Below are 14,105 nucleotides of genomic sequence, written 5' to 3' on the forward strand. Positions count from 1 at the left end.
TCCCTACATAAACGTATTCTTTGATGAGTAAAATACAGGAATACAGCATTTGACTACCATTGGACATGGAATATTTAAGTATTTATTCAGTTTTTTTAAAAATGGAAACAAAAATGAAACGTGCAGCGAACTTTATGATGATGCGGGTGGAGCCTGCGAACCAAGATTATTATTATTTTTTTTTATTTTTTTTTTTTTAATTATTATCATTATTGTTGTTGTTGTTGTTGTGGACTAGTGAAACGAAGAATGAATTTCTAACCCTGGCTTAAGATAGCTTGAAGCCTCCTACCTAGAACCGATGCTTTACTCAATTGTAAGTAAAGTATCTCACCTTGATGGTGAAGATAATGATCCTGCCATCCGACACCATGTTGAGAAACAACACCATGGCCTCGTCTTCATGCTGACTGTACGTGTCGAACACCCGCTTCGCCATCACACTGCCCTGGGGAAAACAAACAACATTCAGACAATGAAAACACTGGGAGACCATTGTCATCATCAGCCGAGGAAAAGTATGTCATGTGAAGTCATGATACCTTTTCATCTTGGACTGGTGGCACATAGCTGACCATGATGACAAACATACATATATACTGAACAAAAAAGGATAGGGATCATGAATACTTTGGGGGATTTTATGTGAAGTGAAGATAAAACACAATTTCATGAAAAATATAGGACCTGTGGTAAGGGCTGGGACGAGTCCAAATTTACAACCCGGGTACCCACCCCCTATTATTCTACCCTACCTGAGTACCCACTGTAGGTCTCAGGAGATGTCTCAAAATGTCCGATTGGGAACTTTTTTAGCATAGCCCTGGCAAAACGTATTTAGATACATGTATTAAACAATCTGGTCATGCATACACTGAAGTTGACTTAAGTTATATCTTTATTCAACCATATGACAAATCAGAAGGAATAGTCAGGAAAAAAAGCGAACATTAATGACTTGTAGTGTAACCATAGAGTTCCAGATAATTTTAGTCATTAGACAAATATCATGTGACTATAACCACGGGTCCGGTAATCCTGTGGGTACCCGGGGCCTACTCAGTACCCACCCGACCTGGGTACCCGAGTTACCCGACCCAGCCCTACCTGTGGTCCTTATGACCTTGAAAGGTTGGTTGGTTTGTTGGTTGGTTGGTTTGTTGGTTGGTTGGTTGGTTTGTTGTTTAACGCTGCACTCAGCAATATTCCAGCTATATGACGGCGGTCTGTAAATAATCGAGTCTGGACCAGACAATCCAGTGATTAATATCATGAGCATCGATCCAGGCAATTGGGATCGATGACATGCAGCAACCAAGTCAGCGAGTCTGACCACCCGATCCCGTTAGTCGCCTTTTACGACAAGCATAGTCGCCTTTTACGGCAAGCATGGGTTGCTGAAGACCTATTCTACCCCGGATCTTCACGGGACTGACCTTGAAAGGACACTGACAACACGAATAAACAGGCAGAGTGAACCTACCGTTGCTTGATTCAGGACGACGACATGCATGCCCCTATTGAGCTCAAACACATTTTCATGGAGTATCTGAAAACAGAGAACATGTTTGTCAGTTGTACAAATGTGGCAACAGAGGCTTTGCGCACACAAAGAACCGATTTTACCTGGACAATGCAACCCAATATATTATTTATTTGTTCTTGTAATTTGTACAATCCCAGACGTAAGCTTGGAGTTTGTCCTTTACTTGATAACCCATACTCACAGTTGTCCCGTCCACCGAGACGAAGACGAGTTCCTTGCTGGACACAACCTCGATGGAGATGGACTTGGACTGCCTCATCTCGACCACACTGCCCTTGCCGTCACCACCAGCAGCCTTGTCAACAGAGTCTGCAACATGTACAACAGGGACCATAATAGTGGAGTAGACATAGCCAATAGTCCATTGTCCCCGACTAGTGAAAATCTCAAAGGACTAGTTGCTTTATCGACAAATCTAATTGCATTACATAATCCACTATTCATTCAGAACTGTGGACTATTGAGTATGACCAATGCTGTCTACCTGGACAGCAGTGCTGGATGCATTCTAGACTGAGTAAAGAAGTAAAGCTATATTATTTAATAACATATATCTCTAAAAGAAAAATAATAAAATCCAAATGGAGGCTAGAGCAATACTTAATTTCAGCCTAGAGCTGAGGCAATCTATCCTCCAATCTGAGGCAATCTGTCCTCCAACCTGAGGCAATCTGTCCTCCAATCTGAGGCAATCTGTCCTCCAATCTGAGGCAACCTATCCTCCAATCTGAGGCAAACTGTCCTCCAATCTCAGGCAATCTGTCCTCCAATCTGAGGCAATCTGTCCTCCAATCTGAGGCAACCTATCCTCCAATCTGAGGCAATCTGTCCTCCAATCTGAGGCAATCTATCCTCCAACCTGAGGCAATCTGTCCTCCAATCTGAGGCAATCTGTCCTCCAATCTGAGGCAAATGTCCTCTATTATCATGATAATAATGTTTTTGCTAATTTGGATATTGTCTTGAAAATAAATGGTAGTATTTATGTGCACAATCATGTTCAAAATTAAGCATAATATACAAGGGCCCTTGTCATTACCTTACTGTTTAGAAGTACACACACTTTCAAACACTGCATACCATGAATCAAGTTATCATTCATTGTAACTTGGGATCACTACATCGTCTTAATATCATCATGTAACAAGAACTGTTTATCTATTGGTGTGCTTCAGTGTTTGAAATAATTTAAAAAACCCAACAAGACAGTCGGACAGGTGACGTGTTGCCTGCCCATCTTTAAAGCTACCTGCCCGCATTCAGACATTATAAATACTGAAAAATTGCAAAAGATAAGAGACAAATAGTCTCTTGATTCAGTTGCAATAATGCAATCATTAACTTGAGAATCTACAAGGAGTAATAATTAAACTGAATACATGAGTAGTGTTAAAACAGTTGGGCAGGTGGAAGAAAATTTCATGCAGCCCGTCAGAAAAGTTACCAGCCATGGGCAGGCGGGCAGGCAGTTATTTCAGACACCGGTGCACTTTCACCAACCACAAACTAGTGAGTAAGTTTGATTTTACGCCACTTTTAGCAATGTTCCAGCAATATCACGGCGGGGGACACCAGAAATAGGCTTCACACATTGTACCCATGTCGGGAATCGAACCCAGGTCTTCGGCGTGACGAGCCAACACTTTAACCACTAGGCTACCCGATCGCCCCCAACCACAAACTAACCATAACAATTACCTAGACGCACATCAACTCATGTTTCTATTGATATTAAAAATGCAGCCTTAAACCAGGCTGTCTCAAACCTTTAGCTCTCTTAACTAGAAATAGTTCGACTTCGACACATCCAACTTGACCGTATTACTGTCTGACCTAGCCATCAGGAAGCAGATGTACACCATCGTGGATGTTAATTGTGTGTGTAAAAAATAATATATATGATAAGAAATAACAACAGAAGTATTTGTCATATCTACATGCAACCATCTTTTTTCCTATTCTTCAACCCATGAAGATCTGCGGTAGAATTGGTCTTAAGCAACCATGCTAACCATAAGAGGCAACTATGCTTGTCGTAACAGGAGGGATTGGGAGGTCTGGCTCGCTGACTTGGTTGATGCACGGTTAAATGATCACGATGTCAATCACTGGATTGTCTGGTCCAGACTCAATTATTCACAGACAGCTGTGACTGTCATATAGCTAGAAATTGGCACTTAATTCCTCCAGTCCTTGTCAAACTGCCCAATAGTTAATGTATCCTAAGGACTAGTAGAAATTTGTCCTTTTTAAGGGTTTTGCTATGTGTTATCATCATAAGGACTAGTAGACTAAAACAGTTAGTTTCTACTGTAGCATTGGTATGGACTGCATAAAGGCACTAGATAACAACAATACTAATAATACATTCTGATTAATCGTTCCTTCCGTTTGCCACATATACTTGAACAAATCCCTCCTACACTTTATGTATATAGTTAATCAGTTAATCTATGACACTCTCCTGTCCTAGCAATTTAGTCATTATCACCAGGTGCTACATATCATATTTTCACATGCTCCTTCAAGAGCAATTTATTGAAGTAGCAATTTAACCACCAGTCGATCACTGTGAAGTACTTACCTGCATATACCATATTCACTGTAAAAAGTGCCCTGACAACTTAGAAACCTCACAGGGAATGCATATTGAAGCCTATGATACAAAACAAGTACAGATTTGTTTTCCGAGATCGACCTGGTACTGAACAGCATAGTTTAAAGCTTTTCAATATTAGCTGCAACAGGTACAAGGAAATAATATACCCCTCATGTGCTACTGTTTTCTCCAAATATATGTAATATTGACATGAAAATATAGACTGTTATGTAAGTTCATAGTCTTAGTAGGAGGTGCTCATAAACATAAGGGGCGGTGAACTTATAAGCCTAGTGGTTAAAGGGTTTGCTCGTCACGCCGAAGACCCAGGTTTGATTCACATTGGTACAATGTGTGAAGCCCATTTCTGGTGTCCCCCGCCATGATATTGCTTGAATATTGCTAAAAGCGGTGTAAAACCATATTCACTCACTTATAAAGATTACTTACAGATTGGCCTAGAGGTTTGTCAAGGGAGCATATTGGAGCAGGGTGATTAATATGGGGAATACGGTAAACATATTAGTATTATTTATAATAATTCCATTAGCATGTGATTAGGGCTGAATAAACATGATAAACATCAAGCTTGACACAATCAATAGTCCATGTAATCAAACTCTTATTGAACACTCATAGGTGAGATGGTTGCTGTCCATACGGATTAGTCAATACCACACGTACAGTGGAGTACAGTCAATACCACAAATAAGGTGGAGAACAGTCAATACCACACGTATAGTGGAGTACAGTCAATAACACACATACAGTGGAGTACAGTCAATACCACACATACAGGGGAGTACAGTCAATACCACACATAAGGTGGAGAACAGTCAATACCACACGTACAGTGGAGTACAGTCAATACCACATGTACAGTGGAGTACAGTAAACACACATACAGTGGAGTACAGTCAATACCACACATACAGTGGAGTACAGTCAATACCACACATAAGGTGGAGAACAGTCAATACCATACGTATAGTGGAGTACAGTCAATACCACACATACAGTGGAGTACAGTCAATAACACACGTACAGTGGAGTACAGTCAATACCACGCATACAGTGGAGTACAGTCAATACCACACATACAGTAGAGTACAGTCAATACCACACGTACAGTGGAGTACAGTCAATACCACACATACAGTGGAGTACAGTCAATACCACACATACAGTGGAGTATTGTCAATACCACACATACAGTGGAGTACAGTCAATACCACACATACAGGGGAGTACAGTCAATACCACACGTACAGTGGAGTACAGTCAATACCACACGTACAGTGGAGTACAGTCAATACCACACATACAGTGGAGTACAGTCAAAACCACACATACAGTGGAGTACATTCAATACCACATGTACAGTGGAGTACCGTCAATACCACACATACAGTGGAGTACAGTCAATACCACACATACAGGGGAGTACAGTCAATACCACACATACAGGGAGTACAGTCAATACCACACGTACAGTGGAGTACAGTCAATACCACACATACAGGGGAGTACAGTCAATAACACACATACAGGGGAGTACAGTCAATACCACACATACAGGGGAGTACAGTCAATACCACACGTACAGTGGAGTACCGTCAATAACACACATACAGGGGAGTACAGTCAATAACACACATACAGGGGAGTACAGTCAATACCACACATACAGGGGAGTACAGTCAATACCACACATACAGGGGAGTACAGTCAATACCACACATACAGTGGAGTACAGTCAATACCACACATACAGGGGAGTACAGTCAATACCACACATACAGTGGAGTACAGTCAATACCACACGTACAGTGGAGTACAGTCAATACTACACATGCAGTGGAGTACAGTCAATACCACACGTACAGTGGAGTACAGTCAATACCACACGTACAGTGGAGTACAGTCAATACCACACGTACAGTGGAGTACAGTCAATACCACACGTACAGTGGAGTACAGTCAATACCACACATACAGTGGAGTACAGTCAATACCACACATACAGGGGAGTACAGTCAATACTATACGTACAGTGGAGTACCGTCAATACCACACATACAGGAGAGTACAGTCAATACCACACGTAGAGTGGAGTACAGTCAATACCACACGTACAGTGGAGTACAGTCAATACCACACGTAGTCATGTGTACATGGTAGCTGTTGGTATCAATATCATTGATTCCTATTTTAGATCAGTGAAAATACTATACTTCCCATCTGAAAAGTTTCCTGATTGATTGAGGATATATTTGATATAAATTATAAATTTGTGATGAGTTCAACATTGTAACTACAAAATGTTTTTTTCATTCATGAATGTCATACACAGATAAAAATTGGCACTTGTCCTACAGTCCTTGCCTAATTATATAACTGCCCAATTAAGTTAAGGTATCATAAGGACTAGTATATACTGCAATACGTTATCATTATCATGATTATACATGTTATAAGGACTAGTGCACTAAAAATGTTTGTTTCTATCATGTCATTCTTCACAAAATGAATAACGTTTCAGAGACATAATCATGATAATTGATTTGATATTATGGTCAAACAGATTAAGAATAAATTTTCTTGATTATTCCAACGAATACAAATGGTACATAAGTAAAGAATTAAAACTACAGGGTATGAAATTAAAATAAACATATGTCTACTAGTCTGAGTTTAGTAAAATTCAGAGACACACAGTTACCATTATTTAGATGGCAACTCTGCAGCAGATCAGTTTTGCAGATAAGTGAAAATAAAAATTAACTCAAATTACAGGAATGAAAACTGCTGATGTCACATTAATATGATTAGAAATTATCAAGCTGACAACATGTTTGCATATGAGTGATTCGAGACAACAATTTCAGTTTAACTTCACATCATGGCAACATCTGGTAAATATCAACATGGCGAAGGAGGTGAGGCATAATGGGATTTAACGTTGCATTCAAGGTTATAGCACTTATTTAACGATGTGAACATGGTGAATGCATTCGGTGTCTGCTTGTAGTCTTTACTAGTTCAGATTCACGGTGCAGTTTTACACTGCTAACCCACGGAGATACCATGCTGCAAATTTAGACACAATTTATGGATAACAACTTCTTTAATTACTGTAAAGGCGATATTTAGGTACAGATCCTTATACCATTGTCAAGCATGCAGTCATTGGTTGGTTTGGTTTGTTGTTTAACGCCACACTCAGCAATATTCCAGCTATATGACAGCGGTCTGTAAATAATCAAGCCTGGACCAGATAATCCAGTGATTAATATCATGAGCATCGATCCACGCAATTGGGATCGATGACATGCATCAACCAAGTCAGTGAGCCTGACCACCCGATCCCCGTTTGTCACCTTTTACGGCAAGCATGGGTTGCTGAAGACCTATTCTACCCGGGGAATCTTCACTGGTCGCATGCAGTCATGCTGCAGTTTAACATGGATACCTCACTCAAACTCATTATGCTGGCTCTGAGTCGACCAGTCCTTGTTTTATCCCCTTGACGTCAAGCGCCACGCAGGGTAACAACAAGTACTATCTTTTACATCTTTCGTTATAACACAGCCCGATCTGACTGGCATGGCAAATGAATGCTCACAAGACACACACTATTGTATCTATCTATATGTACCTCGCAGTACCTGCCTGCACCCAAAACAAATCCTTAACATTAATAATACAATGAACAATTTCCCCATCAGCTTCTACTAATCAATTCAGCCTGATTAACTGAGCCCATATAGGAATAACATACTGACCACCTTCAGTTCATCAGGGAGATGGCATGTCACAATGGGATATCGACAGACAGTTTTGCTCAACTAGTCAACCATTGTGGCATATTGATGCTGTGGCAGAAATGTATATATTGAGAGATTCTGTTTAATTGACCTGTTCATCGATGCGTCAGGAATTCTGCAGACAGCAAGTAAACCTATCAATATTATTGATAAAGACAACTGCAGTGTAGACACTCGACCGTGAACAGGCAGAGAGGGTTGAAGCAAATTATCACACCATGTGAGTTAGATGCAAATCATCTAACAGTAACATGTTAAAACCCCACTTTGGTGGTCTGCCAACAAATTTTTCTAAGCATTACAATTTAGCAGATAATGATTACCTAGGTTACAACAGACATGGTTCCAATTGCACTCTTGGCACTAGATCTAAAACTGGTTTTAAACCGTGGAGCATAATCCCCTTTAACATAATGAAAGATGGACATCTTCATCAGTGCCGTGTGTAAAACTGAGACACTGTCTCTGTAATTAGGGGTAATCGATGAATGCTGCATTGACATTCATCAACAACACTGAGAATGTTAAGTAAGCAGAAACTCACAGTGAACCTGCGCCCTCCCTTAAATTAACATGATGCTCAACTGATTCTTATAGAAACCAGGGTTTGTTGGTCGACACACATAAGCACATAAGCTTACAGTGGGTGGGTTAGGTGACATGGGGTTTAACATCGCTGTCAAGATAATTACACTTGTATAGCAACATGCATGTGTATGTGTGTAGGTGTGTTTATGTGTGAGTTACATCTTATACTATATGAGTCTGGACACCATGAGACACTGAGACGCCATGCTGCAGTTTAACATGGATACCCTACTCAGAACAGTGTACTGACTCTGAGCCAACCAGTCTATGTTTCATCCCCCGAAAGTCAAGCGCCAGGCAGGGTAACAAGTACCATCTTTTGACATTTTTGATAGGATGCGGACAGGGTATTGAACTGCCCTACCCACTAGGCCATGAAGGTGGTCATGACGCAGCTGGAGACTGAACTGCCCTACCCACTAGACCATGGAAGTGCTCATGACGCAGCCAGAGACTGAACTGCCCTACCCACTAGACCATGGAAGTGCTCATGACGCAGCCGGAGACTGAACTGCCCTACCCACTAGACCATGGAAGTGCTCATGACGCAGCCGGAGACTGAACTGCCCTACCCACTAGACCATGGAAGTGCTCATGACAAAGCTGGAGACTGAACTGCCCTACCCACTAGACCATGGAGGTGCTCATGACAAAGCTGGTGACTGAACTGCCCTACCCACTAGACCATGGAGGTGGTCATGAAGCAGCTGGCGACTGAACTGCCCTACCCACTAGACCATGGAGGTGGTCATGAAGCAGCTGGCGACTGAACTGCCCTACCCACTAGACCATGGAGGTGCTCATGACAAAAGCTGGAGACTGAACTGCCCTACCCACTAGACCATGAAGGTGGTCATGACGCAGCCGGCGACTGAACTGCCCTACCCACAAGACCATGAAGGTGATCATGACGCAGCCGGCAACTGAACTGCCCTACACACTAGACAATGGAGGTGATCATGACGCAGCCGGCAACTGAACTGCCCTACACACTAGACCATAGAGGTGATCATGACGCAGCCGGAGACTGAACTGCCCTACACACTAGACCATGGAGGTGGTCATGAAGCAGCCGGCAACTGAACTCCCCTACACACTAGACCATGAAGGTGGTCATGAAGCAGCCAGAGACTGAACTGCTCTACCCACTGCAGGGGACACCAGAAATGGGCTTCACACATTATACCCATGTCGGGAATCGAACGTGTGTGATGAGCAAATGCTTTAACCACTAGCCTGGATCAGATAAACCAATGACTGATATCATGAGCAATGATTTAAGTCATCGGGGTACAATTACACGCAATAAACTAAGTCATAGGGTCTGACCACGATCCATGAAGCCACATCATCAGTCAAAGGTCACTGTTGGAAATTTGCACAAGACCTTAGTCTGCCCAACTGCTCAATAGTTAAGGTATCCTAAGGACCAGTAAAAACTTGCCCTCAATTTTAGGGGCTTTGGTGTACGTTATCATTATAAGGACTAGTGAACAAAAACTGTTAATTTCTACCACTGATAGGTTAATTGTAACTCAGAATCTCCAGGAGGCATCAAATACTGCAATATTCATAAGCCTGACAGAGAATGACTTGAGGTATTTATATAGTACTGCTGAGGTGTAGATCTATTGACCATGAGTCAGATGTTGCACGCCGATCATACAGCATAATTTATTATAGCAAGAGCTGCAATATCAAAAATCAATGCAATACAATTGGGACTTTGACATGGTGCATATGACACTGTCATTAAAATTTCATATATCCATTAATCACTCCTTTGACTGACAGTACACAGATGACATGGATGAGGGTTATTAAGAGACTGGGAGAAGTTATAGGAGCTAGGTGAGAAAAGGTCCTACATTCTGTTTGTAGTTCTCCAAGCCAGGAGTTGCCCTCTGAACAAGAGTTACTTCCCCTTAATTTGAAGGTCACCGTCATGACAGCTATCACAATGACAACCACAACAGACACATGTCCAATATGAGATATCAATGGCATATCTCTAAAAAAGTTGGTAAAAGTAACCATTGCTTGATCCTTCGGCTTGTAACAAATTTAAACACAAGATCTGAAAAATGAAGTCACTCAGGATCTTCGTACATCCATCCTCTTGTCGCCAGGGTTTGATCATACACTCAAGGTCATCACAAGTGCATGGTCATCAAGACCCTAAAACTTTCACGACTGAAATATGCATTGTCTGCAAGAATCAGTATAGTCAGATTAATACTTTTGGGGAGGATCAATAACACCAAAATATTCAAATAAACTTCTGCACATCACTTCCTACGTAACCAGCAGTCCGTAATATTGCACCAGAGTCAAAACAACAAGAAAGTCCAAGTTTCGAGGTTGTTGCTCACTGTTGAGGAAGAGTCACCAATAAATAACCTCGTATTTTACTCCTCAGATCATCCACATTCAGAAGAACATCAATCCAACGTGTTGCTGTCAATCAGCTTGTTGCAATATGTCATTATTCATAGCCATGGGAGATTTACTGATCAATCCATAATCCTTGTTCTTGATCCTCTTAGATAAGAAATGAGTATTAATCCAGTTTGTTCTCAGGGCTATAAAACTGAAGACATGTCAAGCTAAAAACTTGTCCTCCGGTTTCTTGCATGAATATTCACAAAACTGGTTTGTTCCTAGCATGTTCACAGCCACCTTGAAGCCACATCACTGGTCAGCACTGAGGCTACACTGGCTGTTGTCAACAGCTGTGGAAGGAACATGCAACAGATGCTTGAAATATCAGGCTACCTTCAGCAGAAGACACACAGAGAAGGTTAATAATAGCCTTCTCCATTGAAATGTGTATCACACGTGTTGCTGATACCCAGATAGGTCAATCATTCTTCAAACTTTGTTATCCACTCTTTGCCTGACCTATGATCAAAAGCGTCTTGGATATGAAGTCAGATAATTATCTTGATAGGACAAATGATAATTGTGCAGTTTACTCAATTGCAAACATGCCATTCTCTGCTAATTGAGTGTGAAGGTGCTTTAGCATTACCAAGTGGAGTAAATCAGTCAAACAGTGGTCGACAGGGCAAGCAACTATACCAGCTGAAACTGTACAGTAAGCCATAATAAGCCCAACTACCATGGTTTTACATCTGAGAGCTGGTGTTCTGAAGGTCATCAGTCCCTGTACTAGGGGTGACTAATGGTCTGGAAATCACTATTGTGATAACTATTGATATTGAAAGAAACTATTGCGATAACTATTGATATTGAAAGAAACTTTTGCGATAACTATTGATATTGAAAGAAACTATTGCGATAAATATCGATAGTTTTCAGTGTATCATTTTAGAAGGATTTTTCAATTTGAATTTAACCTCGGAACTGAAGTTTCCTTTGAATGTGATAACCATAACAACAAATAAAAGTAAAGTTTGAGGTATGACTGATTTGGTTTTTTCTTTACCCTAATAATTTATTAAAAAGAAACTTCCACATTACCATGTGTAAATTACTACCACTCATGATCAAAAGAAAAACAAATTTGAACAGCATTTGGTTCAATCGCATGATATGTTAATACAATCGAAACTATCAATATTCCTAACCGAAATCGATACTTTTGATCGGAAACTGACTTAACAATCGATTTATTGACTTTAAGTGCTTACCAATAGCAATATATCGATATTTCAATTTATCGTGACACCCCTACCATGTACTTTCAACCTGGTTGCCATTGTTACCACCAAATACCCATAATAGTTATTACATGAAGAGCATTAAAGAACAGGCACATGGTTTTCCCTGTTAATTATAAGGCCTGGCATTACAACAACATTCTTGTCCATGTCCTCACAGATCATCTCACTATACAATAGTAGGGTTGATATGACTTGTTTTTGTTTGTTTGTTGTTTAATGCCACACTCAGCAAAATTCCAGCTATATGACGGCGGTCTGTAAATAATCGAGTCTGGACCGGACAATCCAGTGATTGACATCATAAGCATCAATCCACGCAATTGGAATATGATGACAAACATCAACCAAGTCAGCGAGCCTGACAACCCGATCTGTTAGTCACCTGTTACGACAAGCATAGACGCTTTTTATGGCAAGAATGGGTTGCTGAAGACCTATTCTATCCCGGATATTCATGGGTCTGAATTTTTGGGTCATTTACATTCAAGAATAAGTGGGTTTGCTTGAACACCACTTTGATCAGCAAGGTCACAATACTATACATATCGCGATACATATTTACGTCAAATCACGTGGAAACTTCTTGACTGTAAATATTTCATAGCAGGTTCAAAAGGAAAAGCTAGCTGTAGACACATGTTTGTAGCGGCTATTTTTAGTAGTGGATTTCAACACATTTTGCAATATTTAACTGAGACAAATGCTGGGGTGTCATTGAACAAGTAGTAAGTATTTCAGCAAGGGTATTGTCTTGTATCGATACAGAACAAAACATATCATGTATCATATCGTGGCATGAAAACTCACCCCTAGTTAAGACATTGTCCAAATATTTGTTAACCACAATAAAATATTAAAACATTCTCCCAGAACTGCTACCTGACATCACGTTTCACCTTCTCCACCTTGGTACATGAGTAGCTCCTTTGTCAGGGGGATTAACCAGAATCACACTCACTAAGATCTTCTCAGTAATGCCTAAGTAATAATCTTCATTATTTCTTTTTTTTCAGCTGCTTCAAAATGAAAATGAGAAATAAAACATTGATTGAATGTTGTCTGACACATACACATTCAAGCCATATCACAGAGGTGTGTATATTCAAAGTTGGACCCGGCAAACCAATGATTGAAAACATGAGCATTGACCATGCTATCATGCTACAGAGCCTGGTCACCGAAATCCACATTAGTTGCCTCTGATGACCAGGAATGGGGAAAGCTGGACCTATACTGCCTTGGAATCCCCACACAGCTATTTTTAGTGCAAATGGCAAAATTGTAATGAAAACCATATGAATGGACGACTGAAAACCAGTGAAGACTCCAGGTGCTCGCAAAAAAGGGCAAACACACCATGCCAGCGGCACCACTAACAGCACCCCCACAACTATGTCTTGTCATGGCGCTGTACACTTCATTACAAAGACAAAGCATCTCTAAAAACCTTCTCCCTAAGGAGCGGTAGAAACTAACAGTTTCAGTCCACTAGTCCTTATAATGATAGCATATAGCAAAACCTTTAAAAATGGCAAAAATTCTACTAGTCCTTGGGATACCTTTACTATTGGGCAGTTTGGCAAGGACCATAGGACTAGTGCCAATTTCTAATCCTGCTAAGGATGAAGGAACAAAGCTCGAGATGAAATCAATCAAGGCTTCCTAAAACCTAAACAATACTGAAGTATCTGCAACGCTTTCACTGACACTAACTGTAGTTGCATTGATTCTATAAGAGGCTGTGAATAAACCCTTTTGAAACAGAACTAATTGTCATGATTATTGTATGAGTATTGACAACATCTAAGACTAAATCTTCGAAGCGATTGTCATGATGATGTGCAGCACTGTTGTATTTC

The 14,105-nt window shown here is 40.7% G+C and overlaps 1 protein-coding gene across 1 annotated transcript in view; it reads right to left on the reverse strand.

The window, feature by feature from the left end:
• Nucleotides 1-14,105, reverse strand: part of LOC124134553 (protein O-linked-mannose beta-1,2-N-acetylglucosaminyltransferase 1-like) — a 53,659-nt gene that overhangs the window by 16,915 nt on the left and 22,639 nt on the right. Inside the window, exons 4-6 of the mRNA XM_046499445.2 lie at nt 1,728-1,855; nt 1,484-1,549; nt 335-448 (exon numbers count right to left, since the gene is read on the reverse strand). Of these exons, the coding sequence (XP_046355401.1) occupies nt 335-448; nt 1,484-1,549; nt 1,728-1,855 (308 nt within the window). The remainder of the gene's footprint in view (nt 1-334; nt 449-1,483; nt 1,550-1,727; nt 1,856-14,105) is intronic.

Source organism: Haliotis rufescens, unplaced genomic scaffold, assembly GCF_023055435.1.
Source record: "Haliotis rufescens isolate VD_foot unplaced genomic scaffold, xgHalRufe1.0.p SCAF_2, whole genome shotgun sequence".
NCBI lineage: Eukaryota > Metazoa > Mollusca > Gastropoda > Lepetellida > Haliotidae > Haliotis > Haliotis rufescens.